We start from the raw sequence: 25,916 nt of genomic DNA on the forward strand, positions 1-25,916 counted from the left end.
TGCTTCCCATAGGTTTTGGATCGTCGTGTTTTCATTGTCATTTTTCTCTAGGTATTTTTTGATTTCCTCTGATTTCTTCAGTGATCTCTTGGTTATTTAGTAACGTATTGTTTAGCCTCCATGTGTTTGTGTTTTTTAAGTTTTTTTCCTCGTAATTTATTTCTTATCTCATAGTATTGTGGTCGGAAAAGATGCTTGATATGATTTCAGTTTTCTTAAATTTACCAAGGATTGATTTGTGACACAAGATGTGATCTATCCTGGAGAACGTTCTGTGTGCAGTTGAGAAGAAAGTGTAATCTGCTGTTTTCAGATGGAATGTCCTATAAATATCAATGAAATCTATCTGGTCTACTGTGTCATTTAAAGCTTCTGTTTCCTTATTAATTTTCTGTATGGATGATCTGTCCGTTGGTGTAAGTTTTCCTCTTTTATAGCTGTTAGCATTTGCCTTATGTATTGAGGTGCTCCTATGTTGGGTGCCTATATATTTATAATTGTTATATCATCTTCTTGGATTGATCATTATGTAGTGTCCTTCCTTGTCTCTTGTAACATTCTTTATTTTAAAGTCTATTTTATTTGATATGAGTATTGCTTCTCCAGCTTTCTTTTGATTTCCATTTGCATGGAATATCTTTTTCTATCCCCTCACTTTCAGTCTGTATGTGTCCCTAGGTCTGAAGTGGTTCTCTTGTAGACAGCATATATATGGGTCTTGTTTTTGTATCCATTGAGAGAGCCTGTGTCTTTTGGTTGGAGCATTTAATCCATTCATGTTTAAGGTAATTATTGATATGTATGTTCCTATTACCATTTTCTTAATTGTTTTGGGTTTGTTTTTGTAGGTCCTTTTCTTCTCTTGTGTTTCCCACTTAGAGAAGTTCCTTTAGCATTTGTTGTAGAGGTGGTTTGGTGGTGCTGAATTCTCTTAGCTTTTGCTTGTCTGTAAAGCTTTTGATTTCTCCATCAAATCTGAATGAGATCCTTGCTGGGTAGAATAATCTTGATTGTAGGTTCTTCCCTTTCATCACTTTAAATATATCATGCCACTCCCTTCTGACTTGTAGAGTCTCTGCTGAGAAATCAGCTGTTAACATTATGGGAGTTCCCTTGTATGTTATTTGTCCTTTTTCCCTTGTTGCTTTTAATAATTTTTCTTTGTCTTTAAATTTTATCAGTTTGATTACCATGTGTCTTGGCATGTTTCCCCTTGGGTTTATCCTGCCTGGGACTCTCTGTGCTTCCCGGACTTGGGTGGCTATTTCCCTTCCCATGTTAGGGAAGTTTTCGACTATAATCTCTTCAAATATTTTCCCGTGTCCTTTCTCTCTCTCTTCTCCTTCTGGGACCCCTATGATGCAAATGTTGGTGCATTTAGTGTTATCCCAGAGGTCTCTTAGGCTGTCTTATTTCTTTTCATTCTTTTTTCTTTATTCTGTTTCATGGCAGTGATTTCCACCATTCTGTCTTCCAGGTCACATATCCATTCTTCTGCCTCAGTTTTTCTGCTATTGATTCCTTCTAGTGTATTTGTCGTTTTAGTTATTGTATTGTTCATCTCTGTTTGTTTTTAAATTCTTCTAGGTCTTTGTTAAACATTTCTTGTATCTTCTTGATTCTTGCATCCATTCTTTTCCCAAGGTCCTAGATCATCTTCACTATCATTATTCTGAATTCTTTTTCTGGAAGGTTGCCTATCTCCACTTCATTTAGTTGTTTTTCTGGGATTTTAACTTGCTCCTTCATCTGGTACATAGCCCTCTACCTTTTCATTTTGTCTATCTTTCTGTGATTGTGGTTTTCATTCCACAAGCTGCAGAATTGTAGTTTTTCTTGCTTCTGCTCTCTGCCCTCTGGTGGATGAGGCCATCTAAGATGCTTATGGAAACTTCCTGATGGGAGGAACTGGTGGTGGGTAGACCTGGATGTTGCTCTAGTGGGTAGAGCTCAGTAATACTTTAATATGCTTGTCTGCTGATGGGTGGGCCTGAGTTCCCTCCCTGCTGGTTGTTTGGCCTGAGGCATCCTAGCACTGGAGGTTACAGGCTCTTTGGTGTGGCTAATTGCAGAGTCCGGGAAGGCTGATGTCAAGGAGTACTTCCCAGAACTTTTGCCACCAGTGTCCTTGTTCCCGTGGTGAGCCACAGCAACCCCTGGCCTCTGCAGCAGACCCTTCAGCACTAGTAGGTAGGTCTAGTTCAGTCTCCTGTGGGGTCACTGCTCCTTCCCCCTGGGTCTTCATGTGCACACTACTTTGTGTGTGCTCTCCAAGAGTGGAGTCTCTGTTTCTCTCAGTCCTGTCAAAGTCCTGCAATCAAATCCTGCTAGCCTTCAAAGTCTGATTCTCTGGGAATTCCTCCTCCCATTGCCGGACCTCCAGGTTGGGAAGCCTTATGTGGGGCTCAGAACCTTCACTCCAGTGGGTGGACTTGTGTGGTATAATTGTTCTCTAGTTTGTGAGTCACCCGCCCCGAGGTTATGGGATTTGATTTTATTGTGATTGCACCCCTCCTACCAACTCATTGTGGCTTCTCCTTTGTCTTGGATGTAGGGTATTTTTTTGGTGAGTTTCAGTGTCTTCCTGTTGATGATTGTTCAGCAGTTAGTTGTGATTCTGGTGCTCTCAAGAGGGAGTGAGCCCATGTCCTTCTACTCCACCATCTTCCCTTTTTATTACAATTTTCTTTTTTCTAACTGTGGTCTTTTCTTTTTCACTTGAAAACTTCCCTTTAACATTTCTCGTAAATCTGGTTTGGTGGTGCTGAACTCTTTTAGCTTTTGCTTGTCTGTGAAACTTTTGGTTTCTCCATTAAATCTGAATGAACGCCTAGCTGGGTAGAGTATTCTTGGTCAAAAGTTTTTTCCTGTCATCAGCTTAAATATTTTGTGCCACTCCCTTCTGGCCTGCTGAGTTTCTGCTGAAAAGATAGCTGGTAGACTTATGGGAGTTCCCTTGTACATAACTTGTTCCTTTCCTTTGCTGCTTTTAATATTCTCTCTTTATCTTTAATTTTTGCCATTTTAATTACAATGTGTCTTGGTGTGGTCCTCTTGGGTTAATTCTGTTTTGTACTCTTTGTACTTCCTGGACCAGGCTGTCTGTTTTCTGTCCCAGGTTAGGAAAGTTTTCAGCTATTATGTCTTCACATATGTTCTCTGCCCCTTTCTCTCTCCCTTCTCCTTTTGAGATCCTTATAATGTGAATGTTAGCCCACTCGATGTTGCCCCAGAGGTCTCTTAAACTGTACTTATTTCTTTTTACTGTTTTTTTCTTTTTCTTTTTCTTTTGTTCAGGTTTAGTGATTTCCACTACCCTGTCTTCCAGTTTGCTGATCTTTTCCTCTTTATCACTTACTCTACTGATTCCTTCTAGTGTATTTTTCATTTCAGTTATTGAATTCTTCATCTCTGTTTGGTTCTTCTTTATATTTTCTAACTCTTTGTTAAAAGCTTTTAACTTTTCATTCTGTTCATCCAATCTTCTCTCGATTTCTTTGATCATCATTATAATCATTACTTTGAATTCTTTATTGGGTAGATTGGCTATCTCCACTTCACTTAGTTCTTCTGGGGTCTATCTTGTTCCTTCATTTGGAATGTCTTTCCTCTGTTTCCTCATTTTGCCTAATTTGCTGGGGTTTTTTAAAACATCTTTATTGGAGTATAATTGCTTTACAATTGTGTGTTAGTTTCTGCTGTATAACAAAGTGAATCAGCTATACGTATACATATATCCCCATATCTCCTCCCTCTTGCATCTCCCTCCCACCCTCCCTATCCCACCCCTCTAAGTGGTCACAAAGCACCAAGCTGATCTCCCTGTGCTATGCGGCTGCTTCCCACTAGCTGTCTGTTTTACAGACAGTGTAGTGTATATATGTCCATGCCACTCTCTCACTTCATCCCAGCTTACCCTTCTCCCTCCCCGTGTCCTCAAGTCCATTCTCTTTGTCTGCATCTTTATTCCTGTCCTGTCCCTAGGTTCTTCAGAACTTTTTTTTTTTTTAGATTCCATATATATGTGCTAGCTCTATTTATAATTTGCTGTTTTTATTTCTATACATTTGGTAGGTTGGTTATGTTTCCTGACCTGAAGAAGTGGCCTTTTGTAGGAGTTGTCCTATCCATGCCAGCAGTGCAATTCCCTTTGGTCACCAGAGCTATATGCTCTAGAGGTGCCCCCTATGTGGGCTGCATGGGTCCTTCTGTTGTTGTGGATGCCAACTGTGGACAGTTTCATAGGAGTTTCTGATCCCTAGTCCAGTTGGTTGCCAGGCCCTGCCTTGTGCAGAGGCTGCTGGCTGCTGGTTGGCTGGGCTCGGTTATAAGGAGGCTGATACAGAGTCTTGCATTATCCCAGGGCTAGTGATGACCCTCTGGTGGGTGTGTTCTGGGGTGGCTGCTTTTGTGACCAGTGTTCCAGATCTAGTGTTGACCTGCTCGTCGTTTGGGTCAGTTCCTGACATACCTGGCTGTGAGGTCTGTGTTATTCTAAATCTGTTTCTGGCCTGTTGGTGAGTGGGGCTGGATCCTGGGGCAGCTGGCTGAGGGGTCCAAGGTGTCTTGGAGCTGGTGTTAGCCTGCTGGTGAATGGGCTGGGTCCTGACATGGTGAGCAGTGAAGCTGCCATGGTCCTGGGGCTGGAGTTTGCCTGCTGGTGGGCAGGGCTGGGGCTCAGTGGGTCCTGGAGTTGATGCCTGTCCACTGCCATGTGTGTGGCTGGCCCAGAGCTAGTGCTGGCCATCTGGTGGGTGAAGCTGGCCATATGGTGGGTTCCAGATTCTCTGGTTGCAAGGCCCTGGGTGTCCTGTGGCTAGTGATGGCACACTGGTGTGTGTGGCTGGGTCCTGGGTCCTCTGGTGGAAAAGGATGTGTGCTGGGGTGGCTGTGGCCTCAGGGGATCTTAAGGCTGCTCTCTTGCTGGTGGGTGGGGCTGTGTCCCTACATGGCTAGTTGCTTGGCCTGAGGCATCTCAGTACTGGTGTTGACAAGCTGGTGAGCAGGGCCAGGTCCTGGGAGAGGGAGGATTCCAAAATGGCACTAGCCAGCAGCAGTGTCCACATTGTAGAATGAGCTCCCCAAATGGCTGATGCCAGTGTCTATGTCCCCAGGGTGAGTTCCAGTTACTACCTGCGTCTCTGGGAGGCTCCCTAAGATCAGCAAGTGGGTCTGACCCAGGCTCCTTTCAAATTTCTCTTTCTGCACTGCATCGCAGAGCATGTGAGATTTTGTGTGAGCCCTTTAATAGTGGAGTCTCTATTTCCCACAGGCCTCTGGTTCCCCTGAAATTAAGCTCTGCTTGCCTTCAGAGCCAAACCTTCTGGGGGCTCATCTTCCTGATGCAGGACCCCAAGGCTGGGGAGATCAATGTAAAGTTTGGGCCTCTTGTTTCTTGGGGAGAACCTCAGCAATTGTAATTATCCTCCCTGTTTGTGAGCCACCCACCTGAGGGTATAGGTATTGACTATACTGAATCTCTGCCCTTTCTCCCTGTCTTGTGGTTGGTTCCTTCTTTATATCTTTAGTTGTAAAAGATTTTTTTCCTGCTAGATTCTGGTCTTTCTTATCAATAGTTGCTATGTAAATAGTTGTAATTTTGGTGTGCCCCAGGGAGAAAGTGAGCTCAGGGTCTTCCTACTCCAATTATCTTGGCCACCTCCCCCAAAACAGCAGTCTTGACTTTCTCCTCTATATGTCCTCATTCCCTATCCTCCTTCATCTCACTAAATAGTATCAGCATTCATCCATCTCTTCAGCCTGGACACATAGATATCTTCCTCGACCCTCTGCCACACCATTACCTCCTTAAAAATCTGAAAGCATCAGGAAGTTCTACTGCATTGTCCTCAAATTATGACCCAAATCCAGATATTTGTTACCATTTCTGTGGACATCTTCCTAATTCAAGTTCCCACCATCTTTCCTAAGGCCTATTTTGACAGACTTTTAAAATGTCTTCCCCAACATGATTCTGGCTCTCTTAGTTAATTATCAATGGAGATTCAAGAATTAGGTTTAAAATATATTATTATAATACTCCTCTTAAAAGCCTCTGATGTATACATTTCTGGTTCCAGGAATAAAGGCCTTAAACCCTACTATTTGCCCTCCATTCCCTCCGAAAAGAAATATAATGCAGGTACATTCACAAAAAGGAACTACTGGAACATAGGTGAGAGTGAACAAAAGCAGATAGACTGTAATGGGGAGTGTATACTCTCTCAGATAAGAACAGATGGAGAGCAAATAAAGAACATCCTGTTTCCATGGCTCTTAGCCTGGAATAAGGTGCAGTCCTCACAGTAAAGTGAATGAGGTGCATGAAAAAAAAAAACTGCCATCCTGCAATCTGGAGAATCAGGGCACAGATGGTGGGAAACTGGGAACAATGAAAAAAGTGGGGGTTCCAGCAAGGGAAAGTGGTAAAGAGGGGATCCCAAAATTGTGTCTACCATACATCCCCCAGATGGCCCCTGAAACATACACCTGCAGAATAAGTTCAACTAAGGACAAAGATCTAAACTGAGGTCAGAGCTGCTGCATAAGAAACAGTTTTTAGTATAATTTCAGGCATGAAAATTACTTGCTAAAATGAAGGAATCAATATTACTGATGAATAATAATGGAAAATAGAATCTTCACAGCTTAATATTTATAATATTCAAGATATAATTCAAAATATCTTGATATGTGAAGAACCAAGAAAATGGAACTCATTTCCAAGAGAATGGAAATCTTTCAAATCTTCTCCTGAGATGAGACAAATTTTGGAAGTAACCAACAAGGATTTTAAATATCAAAGATCCATTTGATACGATTGATGAACCTACAATTATATGTCATTATCCCCCAATGTTCATAATTTACATTAGGATACACTCTTGGTGTTGTACATTTTATGGGTTTTGACAAATGTATAATGACATGTGCCCACCATTACAGTATCATAAAGAGTAGTTTCACTGCCCTAAAATACCTCTGTACACTGCTTATTCATTTATTTCCCCCTCTACCAACTACTTATCCTTTTACTGTTTCCATAGTTTTGACTTTTCCAGAATGTTATATAGTTGGAATCACACAATATGTAGCCTTTTCAGATTAGCTTTTTTCACTTTGTGATACATATCTTAGGTTCCTCCATGTCTTTTCATGGCTTGATAGCTCATTTATTTTAGCATTGAATAAGATTCTATGGTTTGATGTAACAATTGATGTAACACAATTTATTTATACGTTCATCTACTAAAGGACATGTTGGTTGCTTCCAAGTTTTGGCAATTATGAATTAAGCTGCTATGAACATCCACAGGTAGGTTTTTGTGTGGACATAGCTTTTCAACTCCTTTGAGAAAGTACCAAGGAACTTGATTGTTAGACTATTTGCCAAGAGTGTGCTTAATTTTGTAAGAAACTGACAAAATGTCTTCAAAAGTGGCTGTAACATTTTGCATTCCCATCAGCAATGAATGAGAGAGAGTTCCTTTTGCTCCTCATCTTTGTCAGCATTTGGTGTTGTCAGTGTTTTGTTTTTTTGCCATTCTAATAGGTGTGCAGTAGTATATCATTGTTTTAATTTGCACTTCCCTAATGACATATGTTGTGGAGCATCTTTTCATATGCTTATTTACCATCTGTATAATTTCTTTGGTGGGGTGTCTTTCAAGTTTCTGATCATTTTTAAATTGGAATGTTCATTTTCCTTTTGTTAAGCGTTCTTTGTATATTTTGGATAACAATACTTTTTCAGGTGTCTTTTGCAAGTATTTTTTCCAAGTCTGTGGTTTGTCTTCTCATGCTCTTGATTAAGTCTCTTTTTAATTGCAGTATAATATATAAAATATGATTTGCTATTTTAACCGCTTTTGACTGTATAGATCACTCACTGGTATTAATTACATTTACAAAGTTGTGCAACCATCGTCACTAGCTACTGCCAATATTTTTCAAAATCCTCAACAGAAACTTTGTACCCATTAAGCAATAACTCTCCATTCCTCTTTCTCCCCATCTTCTGGTACCTATATTCTACATTATTCTCTATGAATTTTCCTATTCTACATATTTTATATAAGTGGAATCATAAATATTTGTCGTGTTTTTTCTTATTTTACTTTACATGTTTTCATGGTTTTAGTATGATTCAGAACTTTATTTCCTTTATGGCTGAACAATTTCCACTGTATGTACATATCACATTTTATCCATTCATCTGTTGATGGATACTTGGGTTGTTTTCATTTTCTGACTATTGTGAATAATGCTGCAATGACATTGTTGTATAAGCTATTTGTTTGAGTTCCTGTTTTCAATTCTTTCCGTTTTATACCTAGCAATGGAATGCTGGGTCATGTGGCTTCCCTACATTTAGCTTTTTGAAGAACTCCCAAAGTATTTGTCATAGTGGTGGCACCATTTTACCTCCCCATCAGTAATGTACAAGATTCTAATTTCTCTATATCTTTGTGAATACATGTTATTTTCCTTTTTTTTTTGAATTATAGCCATCCTAGTAGGTGTGAAGTGGCATTTTATTGTGGTTTTTGACTTGCATTTTTAAAATGACATCATGTTGAGCATCTTTTTATGTACTTATGCACTATTTGTATAACTTCATAAAATAAATGTATATTCAAGTCCTTTGCCCATTTAAAAATTGAGTTTTTTGTATTTTTGTTGTTGAGTTGTAGGAGTTCTTTGTATAGTCTAGATATTAAACCCTATTCCATTGGTCTATTTGCCTACCTATTCTTTATATATGATTTACAAATATTTTCTCCCATCAGATAGGTTATCTTTTCACTTTCTTGATAATGTCCTTTGATGTGCAAAAGTTTTTAATTTTGATGAAGTCCTATCTGTATATATTTTCTTTTGTTACTCAGGCTTTTGGTGTTATATCTAAGAATACATTGCCAAACCCAAAGACATGTAGATTTACACCTGTTTTTTCCTGAGTTTTATAGTTTTAGATCTTATATTTAAGTTGCTAATCCATTTTGTGTTAATATTTATTATGGTTTTAGGTTTATTCACATTCTTTTGCATGTGGATATCCAATTGTCACAGTACCATTTGTTAAATGGGCCATATTTTACCCATTGAATGGTGTTGGAAACTTTTTCAAAATCAATCAGCATAGATATATTGTTTTATTTTTATTTCTGCAAGATGAGTAGTTCTGTGTTATAGAACTGTTAGAAATGAACATTCTGACTCTGAACGCTTTTATAAGTTACCATTTATAAGGTCATAAATTCAGAATTCACAGTTTTCACCTGAGATAACAGATGGCATTATGCTAGTAGTGGTAAGGGGCACCTTAATTCCCCATACCCTTTAGAGGAGACAAGCTTGGGTGGTGGCAAAGGTTGGCTGTCTAATTCAGAAGTGATATGGTCAGGCACAGGGTATTCCAGTTTCTAATACCACAAATGGTGACAGAAGTTATCATTAGATTAATTAGCTACATGGTTGAAAAATTTACCTTTAAAGTAATGTTTCAGCAAAAATAAAAATCAAGGTCATTGGAATACACCACCAAGACGCTTTGCTATGTATAACACAGGTTTCTTAGGAATGTCTACCCATCACACTAGAGAAACAGGGACATGATGACAATGCTCTGAAAATCCACAAGCATTCAGCTAAGAGGGACTGAACACGGTCCCCTGGCTAAGGCATGCAACACTGTTTTCCATACTGTATCATTGAACAGGTTGAATCTCATGATGTGAAACATCTTCCTCTCTGTTCCCATAGGTACCTCTTTCTCGTCTTTATAAACCATATGTTGTGGCACCTCTGTTCTAAACCTCACCCTAAAATGCTCCCATGTCTGATGGAGATGTTGTTTCTGTATCCCATACACTGCTCACAGCTGATAAAATAGCCCTCACCACATGGACTGTAATTCTCCATTTGTTTGTGTTTCTAGATCCCTGGGGAGCAAGGAAGCCCCAGGGCAGTGTAATGTGCCATAAGTGTTTCTTTTTTTTTTTTCTTTTTTTAACATCTTTATTGGAGTAAAATTGCTTTACAATGGTGAGTTAGTTTCTGCTTTATAACAAAGTGAATCAGTTATACATATACATATGTTCCCATATATCTTCCCTCTTTCGTCTCCCTCCCTCCCACCCTCCCTATCCCACCCCTCTAGGTGGTCACAAAGCAGCGAGCTGATCCCCCTGTGCTATGCGGCTGCTTCCCACTAGCTATCTATTTTACGTTTGTAGTGTATATATGTCCATGCCACTCTTTCACTTTGTCCCAGTTTACCCTTCCCCCTCCCCATATCCTCAAGTCTGTGTCTTTATTTAGTAGGTCTGTGTCTTTATTCCCGTCTTACCCCTAGGTTCTTCATGACCTTTTTTTTTTTTCTTAGATTCCATATATATGTGTTAGCATACGGTATTTGTTTTTCTCTTTCTGACTTCACTCTGTATGACAGACTCTAGGTCCATCCACCTCACTACAAATAACTCAATTTCGTTTCTTTTTATGGCTGAGTAATATTCCATTGTATATATGTGCCACATCTTTATCCATTCATCTGTTGATGGACACTTAGGTTGCTTCCATGTCCTGGCTATTGTAAATAGAGCTGCAATGAAAACTTTGGTACATGTCTCTTTTTGAATTATGGTTTTCTCAGGGTATATGCCCAGTAGTGGGATTGCCGGCTGGTATGGTAGTTCTATTTTTAGTTTTTTAAGGAACCTCCATACTGTTCTCCATAGTGGCTGTATCAATTTACATACCCACCATCAGTGCAAGAGGGTTTCCTTTTCTCCACACCCTCTCCAGCATTTATTGTTTCTAGATTTTTTGATGATGGCCATTCTGACTGGTGTGAGATGATATCTCATTGTAGTTTTGATTTGCATTGCTCTAATGATTAATGATGTTGAGCATTCTTTCATGTGTTTGTTGCCAATCTGTATATCTTCTTTGGAGAAATGTCTATTTAGGTCTTCTGCCCATTTTTGGATTGGGTTGTTTGTTTTTTGATATTGAGCTGTGTGATCTGCTTATAAATTTTGGAGATTAATCCTTTGTCAGTTGCTTCATTTGCAAATATTTTCTCCCATTCTGAGGGTTGTCTTTTGGTCTTGTTTATGGTTTCCTTTGCTGTGCAAAAGCTTTTAAGTTTCATTAGGTCCCATGTGTTTATTTTTGTTTTTATTTCCATTTCTCTAGGAGGTGGGTCAAAAAGGATCTTGCTGTGATTTATGTCATAGAGTGTTCTGCCTATGTTTTCCTCCAAGAGTTTGATAGTGTCTGGCCTTAGATTTAGGGCTTTAATCCATTTTGAGTTTATTTTTGTATATGGTGTTAGGGAGTGTTCTAATTTCATACTTTTACAGTATGTAAAAATCCAGTTTTCCCAGCACCACTTATTGAAGAGGCTGTCTTTTCTCCACTGCATATTGTTGCCTCCTTTATCAAAGATAAGGTGACCATAGGTACGTGGGTTTATCTCTGGGTTTTCTATCTTGTTCCATTGATCTATATTTCTGTTTTTGTGCCAGTATCATACTGACATGATACTATACATAGAGAATCCTAAAGATTCTACCAGAAAACTACTAGAGCTAATCAATGAATTTGGTAAAGTTGCAGGATACAAAATTAATGCACAGAAATCTCTGGCATTCCTATACACTAATGATGAAAAATCTGAAACTGAAATTAAGAAAACACTCCCATTTACCATTGCAACAAAAAGAATAAAATATCTATGCATAAACCTACCTAAGGAGACAAAAGACCTGTATGCAGAAAATTATAAGACACTGATGAAATAAATTAAAGATGATACAAATAGATGGAGAGATATATCATGTTCTTGGATTGGAAGAATCAACATTGTGAAAATGACTCTACTACCTAAAGCAATCTACAGATTCAATGCAATCGCTATCAAACTACCACTGGCATTTTTCACAGAACTAGAATAAAATATTTCACAATTTGTATGGAAACGCAAAAGACCCCGAATAGCTAAGGAAATCTTGAGAACGAAAAATGGAGCTGGAGGAATCAGGCTCCCTGACTTCAGACTATACTACAAAGCTACAGTAATCATAAGTGTTTCTTAATGGAAGAATGATTCATGAGTTCATGAAAATACCTGAGTAAAGAGATCTGTGATCCAGAGACACTCACCTGTCTGATAAATGGCCATATATGATGCTTCCCACCAGCATTCCAGCCATGAATAAGAATTTGGCCATTGATTTTAGTGACTGAGATTCACATACCAGGTCCCACTGGAAGAGAAGGAAACCATCAAAGGAGAGCTCCACAATTTATAACCCCTCAGTGGAAACCTGATTGAAACAGTTTAAATGATTTACACATTTCTTTATTTCAGCCCTTTTTTCCTCTCCAGCTTCCTTTTTTACTTTAGTTGACTTTTATCATTCAGGTATCAGCTTAAACATAACTTCCTTTAAGAAGCCTCCTCTAAACCTGTTGCTTATATTTATGCCTTTTTAAATTCCATAATAAGTGATCCTCAAACTTGGCCACAGAGTGCATTCATTTGAGGAGATTTAAAAATTTACTGATGCCAGAATTTCATTACAGATCTTCTCATATGGTTACTCTGGGGTACGGTGCTTGGAGGTTTTGGTCAATATCCATGATATTTCTAATTTTCAAGCCAGGCTGAGCATTACTGACCTTTTAAACACATCACATAAATTACTTGCTTAACCTTTGGTCTTTTAAATAATAAAAGCCATATAATAGCAAGGTCACATCTATTTTTGAGTTCATTAGACTCATTAAATATATAGGTGTCTGGCATTCAGTAAAGAAGTAATTAATATTTGCTGAAAGAATGAAGAATGAGCACCTAATAGTGATAAAAATTCTAGAAGCTTGTTCATTACTCTGTTACCCTTAAACACCCAGGCCATGCACTCATAAGATGTAAATGGGGCCTCTTACCTCAGTCACAACAGTGGAGGAGAAGGAGCTTTGGTCATACACCCAGCCATCCACACAGGGTTCTGTGTCCAGGTCACTCATGTTGGGGAAGGTCCCGTTCAGGTGAAGGAGCTGCCACTGGGGGAGGAGGAAGCGACGACACTTCTCTGGCCTCAGGTTTGAGTCCAGTGGGATGGAGATTCTCAGGAGGATGTCTTGGCTGAGGGTCCCAGTGCCATTAGCAGAGTCAGTGTCGTTGTCAAGGATGTGAACCCAGCAGCGATGACCAGGAACAGCTGCAGTGAAGTTCTCCAATAGAATATGAGGGTACACTATGAGGCTGGAGATACAAAGGAAAACCATCTGAAGGATCTGGAATCTCCCCAGGCCTCCAACTTGATCCAGGAGGTCCTGAAAGGCCATTGAGCTGAGCAGTGATCCCCAAGGGGAGGCAAAATGACTATTTAGAGAAGTTCAAAGGGAGAAAAAGTTTCCTTTCACTATGTCACACACTAAGTGTGTATTGATCCTGATCTCAGTGTTAGCTCAATGGGCCCTGTCTCACCTTCACAGCAAGGCCATGGAAGCTATTTCTCCAACTTCTTTGGGAATCAGGTCGGTAACTGTCTTCTCTAAAGTCACAGAGAAATATTTTGCTGAGATGCTTCCAGCAATTGACAAAACTGTTTAAAGGTCTACTTTGTGAAAATTCTTTTTGTCAGCAGTGTCCCAAAGTGACACTGGACTTTGAGCTACACATCTGTAAATAAAATAAAATAAACCTGCTACATGGTTTGCAGTCCCTTTCAGAACATGTCATTTGTCAGACTCGAAAGTGAAACGTGTTTTGTTTTTCTGTGAAAAGTACTGAAAGTAAGTGCTTTGCTTTTTAGTACTGACTTTTGATTAAAAGAGTTAATGAAAATAGTCCTGAATTAATTTAAAGCAAGTGAAATATGATACAATATTTTTCTTTTGGTAAATGACATTATTCTGCTTAAAGTCAAATCAAACCATGATTTCACATTGAAAATAAATTACTCAAAATGGGATCAGGGTGGGTAGTGATGGAGGGCAGAGGGTTAAGTCATTGGTAAGTGCATAGAGAAGTTTATTTTTTACAGGCTTGTAGATTCATTCGGATAACATTTGTGAGGACCTGTTCTGTTCTAGGAATACAGCATTGTGTTAGACAAGGTCTTTAAGTGTAAGACTATGGTGAGTAAGGGAGAGGTATGTAAATAACTACAATCTGATATTATAAAACATATATATGGCAAATGCACAATGTGCTATGGAAGAACTGAAGAGCAATATAGGAAAAATGTCACCTTTGTTAGCACTAAATCTTCCATTAAAAAATCTTTTGAAGCCTTATTGTGGTATAATTCATATAACACATAATTCTCTTTAAAATATACACTTACATGGATTTTATTTGTTTACAGTTGTGCATCCATGACTATGCTCTCATTACAGAACATTTTTGTCATCACAAAAGAAACCTGTACCCACGAGGAGTCACACCCCCTTCCCCACTTTACCCCTAACTCTTAGCAACCACTAATCTACGTCTGTCTCTATGGATTTGCCTAATTTATGTATTTCATAGAAATCACGTTATAAAGTATGTGGGCCTTTGTATTTGGCTTCTTTCTGGTTTTTTTTTCACTTAACATAATGTTTTCAAGTTTCATCTATGTTGTAACATATGCCATTCTTTCATTCCTTTTTATGACTAATTAATTCTTTTTTGGGCAATTAATTTGACTTTATTATTTTTCAACATATATATTTATTTTTTACTTTATATTGGAGTATAGTGGATTAACAATGTTGTGTTAGTTTCAGGTGTACAGTAAAGTGATTCAGTTATACATATACATATATCTATCCTTTTTCAAATTCTTTTCCCATTTAGGTTATTACAGAATACTGGGCAAAGTTCCCTGTGCTATACAGTAGGTCCTTGTTGGTTATCTATTTTAAATATAGCAGTGCATAAATGTCAATCCCAAATTCCCAATTTATCCCTCCCCCCACCTTTCCCCTTTGGTAACCATAAGTTTGTTTTCTAAGTCTGTGAAACTGTTTCTGTTTTGTAAATGATTTCATTTGTATCATTTTTAAAAAGATTCTGTATATAAGAGATATCATATTATATTTGTCTTTCTCTTTCTGATTTACTTAGTACTGATAATCTCCAGGTACATCCATGTTGCTGCAAATGACATTATTTCATTCTTTCTTACAGCTGAGTAATATTCCACCATATATATGTACTACATCTTCTATATCCATTCCTCTCTTGATGGACATTTAGGTTGCTTCCATGTCCTGGCTATTGTAAATCTCATTGTAGTTTGCATTTCTCTAATAATTAGCGATGTTGTACATCTTTTCATGTGTTTTTGGCCATCTGTATGTCTTCTTTGGAGAAATGTCTATTTAGATCTTTTGCCCACTTTTTGATTGGGTTGTTTGCTTTTTTGATATTGAGCCACATGAGCTGTTTGTATATTTTGGAGATTAATCTCTTGTTGGTCGCTTCATTTGCAAATATTTTCTTCCATTCTGTGAGTTGTCTTTTCAGGTTTTCTTTTTATGGTTTCCTTTGCTGTGCAAAAGCTTTTCAGTTTAATTAGATTCCATTTGTTTATTTTTGTTTTTATTTTCATTACTCTAGGAGGTGGATCCAAAAAATATTGCTGTGATTTATGTCAAAGAGTGTTCTATGTTTTCTTCTAGGAGTTTTATTGTATTTGATCTTACATTTAGGTCTTTAATCCATTTTGAGTTTATTTTTGTGTAAGGTGTTAGAGAACATTCTAATTTCATTTTTTTACATGGAGCTGTCCAGTTTTCCAAGCACCACTTATTGAAGAGACTGCCTTTTCTTCATTGTATATTCTTGCTTCCTTTGTCATAGACTAATTGACTATAGGTGCGTAGGTTTACTTCTGGGCTTTCTATCCTGTTCCCTTGATCTCTATTTCTGTTTTTGTGCCAATACCATACTGTTTTGATTATTGTACATCTGTAGTGTAGTCTGAAGTCAGAGAGCCTGATTCTTCCAGCTCCGTTTTTCTCTCTCAAGATTGCTTTCGCTATTGGTGTTCTTTCATGTATCCATACAAATTTTAAGATTTTTTTGTTCTAGTTCTGTGAAAAATACTACTGGTAATTTGACAGGGATTGCATTGAGTCTGTAGATTGCCTTGGGTAGTATAGTCATTTTGACAATATTGATTCTTCCAGTACAGAACATTCATATATCTTTCCATCTGTTTATGTCATCTTCAATTTCTTTCATCAGCGTCTTACAGTTTTCAGAGTACAGATATTTTGCCTCCTTAAATAGGTTTATTTCTAGGTATTTTATTCTTTTTGATGCAATGGTAAATGGGATTGTTTCCTTCATTTCTCTTTCTGATCTTTCATTGTTAGTGTATACGAATGCAATAGATTTCTCTGTATTAATTTTGTATCCTGCAAATTTACTGAATTCATTGATCACCTCTAGTAGTTTTCTGGTAGTACCTTTAGGATGTTCTATGTATAGTTTCATGTCATCTGCAAACACTGACAGTTTTAATTCTTTCTTTCCAATGTGGATTCCTTTTATTTCTTTGTCTTCTCTGATTGCTGTGGCATTTGCCTTATATATTTACTTGCTCCTATGTTGGGTGCACATATATTTACAATTGTTATAACTTCTTCTTGGACTGATGCCTTGATCATTATGTACTGTCCTTTGTCTCTTGTAACAGTCTTTTTTTAAATAACTTTATTGGAGTATAATTGCTTTACAATGGTGTGTTAGTTTCTGCTGTATAACAAAGTGAATCAGCTTTACGTATACATATATCCCCAAATCTCCTCCTTCTTGCATCTCCCTCCCACCCTCCCTATCTCACCCATCTAGGTGGTCACAAAGCACCGAGATGATCTCCCTGTGCATTGTGGCTGCTTCGCACTAGCTATCTATTTTACATTTGGTAGGGTACATATGTCCATGCCACACTCTCACATTGTCCCAGCTTACCCTTCCCCCTCCTCATGTCCTCAAGTCCATTCTCTACGTCTGCATCTTCATTCCTGTCCTGACCTTAGATTCTTTTCTTTATTAACATCTTTATTGGAATATAACTGCTTTACCATGGTGTGTTGGTTTCTGCTTTATAACAAAGTGAATCCGTTAGACATATACATATATCTCCATATCTCTTCCCTCTTGCATCTCCCTCCTTCCCACCCTCCCTATCCCACCCCTCTAGGTGGTCACAAAGCACCAAGCTGATCTTCCTGTGCTATGCAGCTGCTTCCCACTAGCTATCGATTTTACATTTGGTAGGGTACATATGTCTATGCCACCCTCTCACTTTGTCCCATCTTACCCTTCCTCTCCCCATATCCTCAAGTCCATTCTCTAATAGGTCTGTGTCTTTATTCCCGTCTTGTCCCTAGGTTCTTCATGACCATTTTGTTTGTTTGTTTTTTAGATTCCATATATATGTGTTAGCATATGGTATTTGTTTTTCTCTTTCTGACTTACTATACTCTGTATGACAGACTCTAGGTCCATCCAACTCACTACAAATAACTCAATTTCGTTTCTTTTTATGGCTGAGTAATATTCCACTGTATATATGTGCCACACCTTCTTTATCCAGTCATCTGTTGGTGGGCACTTAGGTTGCTTCCATGTCCTGGCTACTGTAAATAGAGCTGCAATGAACATTGTGGTAATTGACTCTTTTTGAATTATTGTTTACTCAGGGTATATGCCCAGTAGTGGGATTGCTGGGTCGTATGATAGTTCTATTTTTAATTTTTTAAGGAACCTCCATACTGTTCTCCATAGTGGCTGTATCAATTTACATTCCCACCAACAGTGCAAGAGGGTTCCCTTTTCTCCACACCCTCTCCAGCGTTTATTGTTTCTAGATTTTTTGATGATGGCCATTCTGACTGGTGTGAGGTGATATGTCATTGTAGTTTTGATTTGCATTTCTCTAATGATTAATGATGTTGAGCATTCTTTCATGTGCTTCTGGGCCATCTGTATATCTCCTTTGGAGAAATGTGTATGTAGGTATTCTGCCCATTTTTGGATTGTTTTTTTGTTTTTTTGATATTGAGCTGCATGAGCTGCTTGTAAATTCTGGAGATTAATCATTCATCAGTTGCTTCTTTTGCAAATATTTTCTCCCATTCTGAGGGTTGCCTTTTCATCTTGTTTATGTTTTCCTTTGCTGTCCAAAAGCTTTTACATATCATTAGGTCACATTTTTGTTTGTTTGTTTGTTTGCTCCTATTTCTGTTTCTCTAGGAGGTGGGTCAAAAAGGATCTTGTGTTTTATGTCATAGAGTGTGCTGCCTATGTTTTCCTCTAAGAGTTTGATAGTGTCTGGCCTTACATTTAAGTCTTTAATCCATTTTGAATTTATTTTTGTGTATGGTGTTAGGGAGTGTTCTAATTTCATTCTTTTACACATAGCTGTCCAGTTTTCCCAGCACCACTTATTGAAGAAGCTGTCTTTTCTCCATTGTATATTCTTTCCTCCTTTATTAAAAATAAGGTGACCATATGTGTGTGGGTTTATCTCTGGGCTCTCTATCCTGTTCCATTGATCTATATTTCTGTTTTTGTACCACATTTTCTTGATTACTGTAGTATAGTCTGAAGTCAGGGAACCTGATTCCTCCAGCTCTGTTATTCTTTCTTAAGATTGCTTTGGCTATTCAGAGTCTTTTGTGTTTCCATACAAATTGTGAAATTTTTTATTCTAGTTCTGTGAAAAATGCCATTGGTAGTTTGATAGGGATTGCACTGAATCTGTAGATTGCTTTGGGTAGTATAGTCATTTTCACAATGTTGATTCTTCCAATCCAAGCACATGGTATATCTCTACATCTGTTTGCATCGTCTTTAATTTCTTTCACCAGCATCTTGTAGTTTTCTGCATACAGGTCTTTTGTCTCCTTAAGTTGGTTTATTCCTAGGTATTTTATTCTTTTTGTTGCAGTGGTAAATGGGAGTGTTTCCTTAATTTCTTTTTTCATCATTAGTGTATAGGAATGCAAGAGACTTCTGTGCATTAATTTTGTATCCTGCAACTTTACCAAATTCATTGATTAGCTCTAGTAGTTTTCTGCTAGCATCTTTAGGATTCTCTATGTGTAGTGTCATGTCATCTGCAAACAGTGACAGCTTTACTTCTTTTCCGATTTGGTTCCTTTTATTTCTTTTTCCTCTCTGATTGCTGTGGCTAAAACTCTAAAACAATGTTGAATAATAGTGGTGAGAGTGTGCACCCTTGTCTTGTTCCTGATCTTAGTGGAAATGGTTTCAGTTTTTCACCATCAAGAATGATGTTGGCTGTGGATTTGTCATATGTGGCCTTTATTATGTTTAGGTAAGTTCCCTCTATGCCTGCTTTCTGGAGGGTTTTTATCATAAATGGGTGTTGAATTTTGTTGGAAGCTTTTCCTGCATCAACTGAGATGATCATATGGCTTTTTTTTGTGTGTGTGTGTGGTACGTGGGCCTCTCACTGTTGTGGCCTCTCCCGTTGCGGAGCACAGGCCCCAGATGCGCAGGCTCAGTGGCCATGGCTCACGGGCCCAGCCGCTCTGCGGCATGTGGGATCTTCCCCGACAGGGGCACGTACCCATGTCCTCTGCTTCGGCAGGTGGACTCTCCACCACTGTGCCACCAGGGAATTCCAATCATATGGTTTTTATCCTTCAGTTTGTTCATATGATGTATCACATTGATTGGTTTGTGTATATTGAAGAATCTTTGCATTCCTGGGATTAACCCCACTTGATCATGGTGTATGATCCTTTCAATGTGCTGTTGGATTCCGTTTGCTAGTATTTTGTTGAGGATTTTTGCATGTTTGTTCATCAGTGATATTGGCCCGTAGTGGTCTTTCTTTGTGACATCCTTGTCTGGTTTTGGTATCAGGGTGATGGTGGTCTCATAGAATGAGTTTCATAGTGTTCCTCCCTCTGCTATATTTTGGAAGAGTTTGAGAAGGATAGGTGTTTGCTCTTCTCTAAATGTTTGATAGAATTCCCCTGTGAAGCCATCTGGTCCTGGGCTTTTGTTTGTTGGAAGATATTTAATCACAATCTCAATTTCAGTGCTTGTGATTGGTCTGATTATATTTTCTATTTCTTCCTGGTTCAGTGTCAGAAGATTGTGCTTTTCTAAGAATTTGTCCATTTCTTCCAGGTTGTCCATTTTATTGGCAAATAGTTGCTTGCAGTAATCTCTCGTGATCCTTTGGATTTCTGTGGTTTCAGTCGTTACTTCTCCTTTTCATTTCTAATTCTGTTGATTTGAGTCTTCTTTTTTTTCTTGATGAGTCTGGTTAATGGTTTATCAATTTTGTTTATCTTCTCAAAGAACCAGCTTTTAGTTTTATTGATCTTTGCTATCGTTTCCTTCATTTCTTTTTCATTTATTTCTGATCTGATCTATATGATTTCTTTTCTCCTGCTAACTTTGGGGTTTATTTATTCTTCTTTCTCTAATTGCTTAGATGTAAGGTTAGGTTGTTTAAGGTAGGATAGTATTGCTATAAACTTCCCACTTAGAACTGCTTTTGCTGCATCCCATAGGTTTTGGGTCATCTTGCTTTATTGTCATTTGTTTCTGGGTATTTTTTAATTTCCTCTTTGATTTCTTCAGTGATCTCTTGGTTATTAAGTAGTGTATTGTTTAGCCTCCATGTGTTTGTATTTTTTAGAGATTTTTTTCCTGTAATTGATATCTAGTCTCATAGCATTGTGGTCAGAAAAGATACTTGATACGATTTCAATATTCTTAACTTTACCATGCCTAATTTTGTGACCCAAGATATGTTTTATCCTGGAGAATGTTCCATGAGCACTTGAGAAGAATGTGTATTCTGTTGTTTTTGGATGGAATGTCCTATAAATATCAATTAAGTCCATCTTGTTTAATGTATCATTTAAAGCTTGTGTTCCTTATTTATTTTCATTTTGGATGATCTGTCCATTGTTGAAAGTGGGGTGTTAAAGTCCCCTACTATCATGGTGTTACTGTCGATTTCCCCTTTTCTGGCTGTTAGTATTTGTCTTAGGTATTGAGGTGCTCCTATGTTGGGTGCATAAATATTTACAATTGTTATATCTTCTTCTTGGTTTGATCCCTTGATCATTATGTAGTGTCCTTCTTTGTCACTTGTAATAGTCTTTGTTTTAAAATCTATTTTGTCTGATATGAGAATTGCTACTCCAGCTTTCTTTTGATTTCCATTTGCATGGAATATCTTTTTTCATCCCCTCACTTTCAGTCTGTATGTGTCCCTAGGTCTGAAGTGGTTCTCTTGTAGACAGCATATATACGGGTCTTGTTTTTGTATCCATTCAGCCAGTCTGTCTTTTGGTTGGAGCATTTAATCCTTTTACATTTAAGGTAATTATCGATATGTATGTTCCTATTACCATTTTCTTATTTGTTTTAGGTTTGTTATTGTAGGTCTTTTCTTTCTCTGTGTTTCCTGCCTAGAGAAGTTCCTTTAGCAGTTGTTGTGAAGCTGGTTTGGTGGTGCTGAATTCTCTCAGCTTTCGCTTGTCTCTAAAGGTTTTAATTTCTCTGTCAAATCTGAATGAGATCCTTGCTGGGTAGAGTAATCTTGGCTGTAGGTTTTTCTCCTTCATCACTTTAAATATGTCCTGCCACTCCCTTCTGGCTTGCAGAGTTTCTGCTGAAAGATCAGCTGTTAACCTTATGGGGATTCCCTTGTGTGTTATTTGTTGTTTTTCCCTTGCTGCTTTTTAGTATTTTTTCTTTGTATTTAATTTTTGATAGTTTGATTAATATGTGTCTTAGCGTGTTTCTGCTTGGATTTATCCTGTATGGGACTCTCTGTGCTTCCTGGTCTTGATTAACTATTTCCTTTCCCATGTTAGGGGAGTTTTCAACTATAATCTCTTCAAATATTTTCTCAGTTCCTTTCTTTTTCTCTTCTTCTTCTGGGACCCCTATAATTCGAATGTTGGTGCATTTAATGCTGCTGTAATCTTGATTGTTAACTTCCTTCTACTAACTTTGGGCTTAGTTTGTTCTTTTTTCTACTTCTTTGAGGTATAAAGTTAGATTGTTTATTTAAGATATTTTTTCTTTCTAACATAGACTTTTGTTACTATAAAATTCACTTTTACTAGTATCTTGCCACATCTCAGAAATTATGGTGTGCTTTGATTTTGTTTTTGTTTGTCTCAGATATTTTTAAAACCCTCTTTTAATTTCCTCTTCAGTGCAATGTTTGTTCAAGAGTGTGTTGTTAATGTCTACATATTTGTGATAAAAATATAAGTGCTCAGTTAACTGGGTATAGAAGGAACATACCTCAACATAATAAAGATGATATACAACTGGTCTTCAGATAACATCATACACAGTAGTGACACTTTGAAATATTTCCCTCTATGTTCAGGGGAAAAAAGTGGGCCCACTCACACCTCTCCTATCAACATAATCCTGGAATTCCTACTCAGAGCTACCAGGTGAGAAAAAGAAGTAAAATATATCCTTACTGGAAAGGAGGAATTATATTCTCTATGGTTGCAGATGATATGAACTTGTACATAGAAAATCCTGTCAACTCAAACAAAAAAATTTGCTAGAACTAATCTACAAATTCAGTAACTTTGTAGGATACAAAATCAACATATAGAGATCAAATGCATTTCTACATGCTAACAAAGAAATATCTGATTCCTCCAGCTCCATTTTTCTTTCTCAAGATTGCTTTGGCTATTTGGGGTCTTTTGTGTTTTCATACAAATTGTGAAATATTTTTTGTTTTAGTACTGTGAAAAATGCCAGTGGTAGTTTGATAGTGGTTGCATTGAATCTGTAGATTGCTTTGGGTAGTAGAGTCATTTTCACAATGTTGATTCTTCTAATCCAAGAACATGGTATATATCTCCATCTATTTGTATCATCTTTAATTTCTTTTATTATTGTCTTCTAATTTTCTGCATACTGGTCTTTTGTCTCCTTAGGAAGGTTTATCCCTAGATATTTTATTCTTTTTGTTGCAGTGGTAATTGGGAGTGTTTTCTTAATTTCACTTCCAGATTTTTCATCATTAGTGTATAGGAATGCAAGAGATTTCTGTGCATTAATTTTGTATCCTGCTACTTTGACAAATTCATCAATTAGCTCTAGTAGTTTTCTGGTAGCATCTTTAGGATTCTCTATGTATAGTATCATGTCATCTGCAAACAGTGACAGCTTTACTTCTTTTCCAATTTGGATTCCTTTTCTTTCTTTTTCTTTTCTGATTGCTGTGACTAAAATTTCCAAAACTATGTTGAATAATAGTGGTGAGAATGGGCAACCTTGTCTTTTTCCTGCTCTTAGTGGAAATGGTTTCAGTTTCTCACCATTGAGGACAATGTTGGCTGTGGGTTTGTCATATATGGCCTTTATTATGTTGAGGAAAGTTCCCTCTAAGCCTACTTTCTGGAGGGTTTTTATCATAAATGGATGTTGAATTTTGTCAAAAGCTTTCTCTGCATCTATTGAGATGATCATATGGTTTTTCTCCTTCAGTTTGTTAATATGCTGTATCACATTGATTGATTTGCATAGATTGAAGAATCCTTGGATTCCTGGTATAAACCCCACTTCATCACAGTGTATGATCCTTTTATGTGCTGTTGGATTCTCTTTCCTAGTATTTTGTTGGGGATTTTTGCATCTATGTTCATCAGTGATATTGGCATGTAGTTTTCTTTCTTTGTGACATCTTTGTCTGGTTTTGGTATCAGAGTGATGGTCCCTGACTTCAGACTATACTACAAAGCTACAGTAATCAAGAAAGTATGGTACTGGCACAAAAACAGAAAGATAGATCAATGGAACTGGACAGAAAGCCCAGAGATAAACCAACAGACATATGGTCACCTTATCTTTGATAAAGGAGGCAAGAATGTACAGTGGAGAAAAGACAGCCTCTTCAATAAGTGGTGCTGGGAAAACTGGACAGCTACATGTAAAAGAATGAAATTAGAACACTCCCTAACACCATATACAAAAATAAACCCAAAATGGATTAAAGACCTAAATATAAGGCCATACACCATCAAACTCTTAGAGGAAAACATAGGCAGAACACTCTATCACATAAACCACAGCAAAATCCTTTTTGACCTACCTCCTAGAGAAATGGAAATAAAAACAAAAATAAACAAATGGGACCTAATGAAACTTAAAAGCTTTTGCATGAAAAAGGAAACCATAAATGAGATGCAAAGACAACTCTCAAAATGGGAGAAAATATTTGCAAATGAAGCAACTGACAGAAGATTAATCTCCAAAATTTAGAAGCAGCTCATGCTGCTCAACCTTAAAAAAACAAACAACCCAATCCAAAAATGGGCAGAAGACCTAAATATGCATTTCTCCAAAGAAGATATACAGATTGCCAACAGACACATGAAAGAATGCTCAACATCATTAATCATTAGAGAAATGCAAATCAAAACTACAATGAGATATCATCTCACACCGGTCAGAATGGCCATCATCAAGAAATCTAGAAACAATAAATGCTGGAGAGGGTGTGGAGAAAAGGGAACCCTCTTGCACTGTTGGTGGGAATGTAAATTGATACAGCCACTATGGAGAACAGTATGGACGTTCCTTAGAAAACTAAAAATAGAAGTACCATATGACCCAGCAATCCCTCTATTGGGCATACACCCTGAGAAAACCACAGTTCAAAAAGAGTCATGTACCAAAGCGTTCATTGCAGCTCTATTTACAATAGCCAGGACATGGAAGCAACCTAAGTGTCCACCAACAAATGAATGGATAAAGAAGATGTGGCACATATATACAATGGAATATTAATCAGCCATAAAAAGGAACGAAACTGAGTTATTTGTAGTGAGGTGGATAGACCTAGAGACTGTCATACAGAGTGAAGTAAGTCAGAAAGAGAGAAACAAATACCGTATGTTAACACATATATATGGAGTCTAAAAAAAAATGGTCATGAAGAACCTAGGGGCAAGATGGGAATAAAGATGCAGACCTACTAGAGAATGGACTTGAGGATATGGGGAGGGGGAAAGGTAAGCTGGGACAAAATGAAAGAGTGGCATGGACATATATACACTACCAAATGTAAAATAGATAGCTAGTGAGAAGCAGCCACATAGCACAGAGAGATCAGCTCAGTGGTTTGTGACCACCTAGAGGGGTGGGATAGGGAAGGTGGAACGGAGGGAGATGAAAGAGGGAGGAGATATGGGGACATATGTATATGTCTAACGGATTCACTTTGTTATAAAGCAGAAACTAACACACCAATGTAAAGCAATTATACTCCAGTAAAGATGTTTTAAAAAAAGGAAAGAAACAGTCCCATTTACTATAGCATCAAAAACAATAAAATAATTAAGTATAAGTTTAACCAAGGAGATGAAAGATCTGGACACTGAAAACAACAAGACTTTGATGAAAGAATGTAAGACATAGATAAATGGAAAGATGACCCATGTTCATATTAGAAAAATTAGTATTTTAAAAATGTCCAGGGGCTTCCCTGTTGGCGCAGTGGTTAAGAGTCCGCCTGCTGATGCAGGGGATGGGGGTTCGTTCCCTGGTCCGGGAAGATCCCACATGCCCTGGAGCAGCTGGGCCTGTGAGCCATGGCCACTGAGCCTGCATGTCCAGAGCTTGTGCTCCGCAACGGGAGAGGCCACAACAGCGAGAGGCCCACATACCACGAAAATAAAATAAAATAAAATAAAAATAAAATGTCCATACTACGCAAAACCATCTGTAGATTCAGTGCAGTCTCTTTCAAAGTTCTAATGACATTTTTCACAGAAATAGAAAAACTATCCTAAAATTTATGTGAAATCACCAATGACCCAAATAGTCAAAGCAATCCTCACAAAGATGATCCAAGCTAGAAGCA

At 37.8% G+C, this 25,916-nt stretch overlaps 1 protein-coding gene across 1 annotated transcript in view; it reads right to left on the reverse strand.

Moving 5' to 3' along the window:
- The window catches only part of LOC309808305 (organic anion transporter 7), a 48,333-nt gene extending 34,673 nt beyond the window's left edge, over positions 1–13,660 (reverse strand). Inside the window, exons 1-2 of the mRNA XM_082628440.1 lie at positions 12,961–13,660; positions 12,172–12,275 (exon numbers count right to left, since the gene is read on the reverse strand). Coding sequence (XP_082484566.1) covers positions 12,172–12,275; positions 12,961–13,362 — 506 coding nt within the window. The 5' untranslated portion in view covers positions 13,363–13,660. The remainder of the gene's footprint in view (positions 1–12,171; positions 12,276–12,960) is intronic.
- Between the last annotated feature and the right edge of the window lie 12,256 nt (positions 13,661–25,916).

The sequence above is a fragment of the Mesoplodon mirus genome, assembly GCF_964341445.2.
Source record: "Mesoplodon mirus genome assembly, chromosome: 7".
In the NCBI taxonomy this organism is placed as follows: Eukaryota; Metazoa; Chordata; class Mammalia; order Artiodactyla; family Ziphiidae; genus Mesoplodon; species Mesoplodon mirus.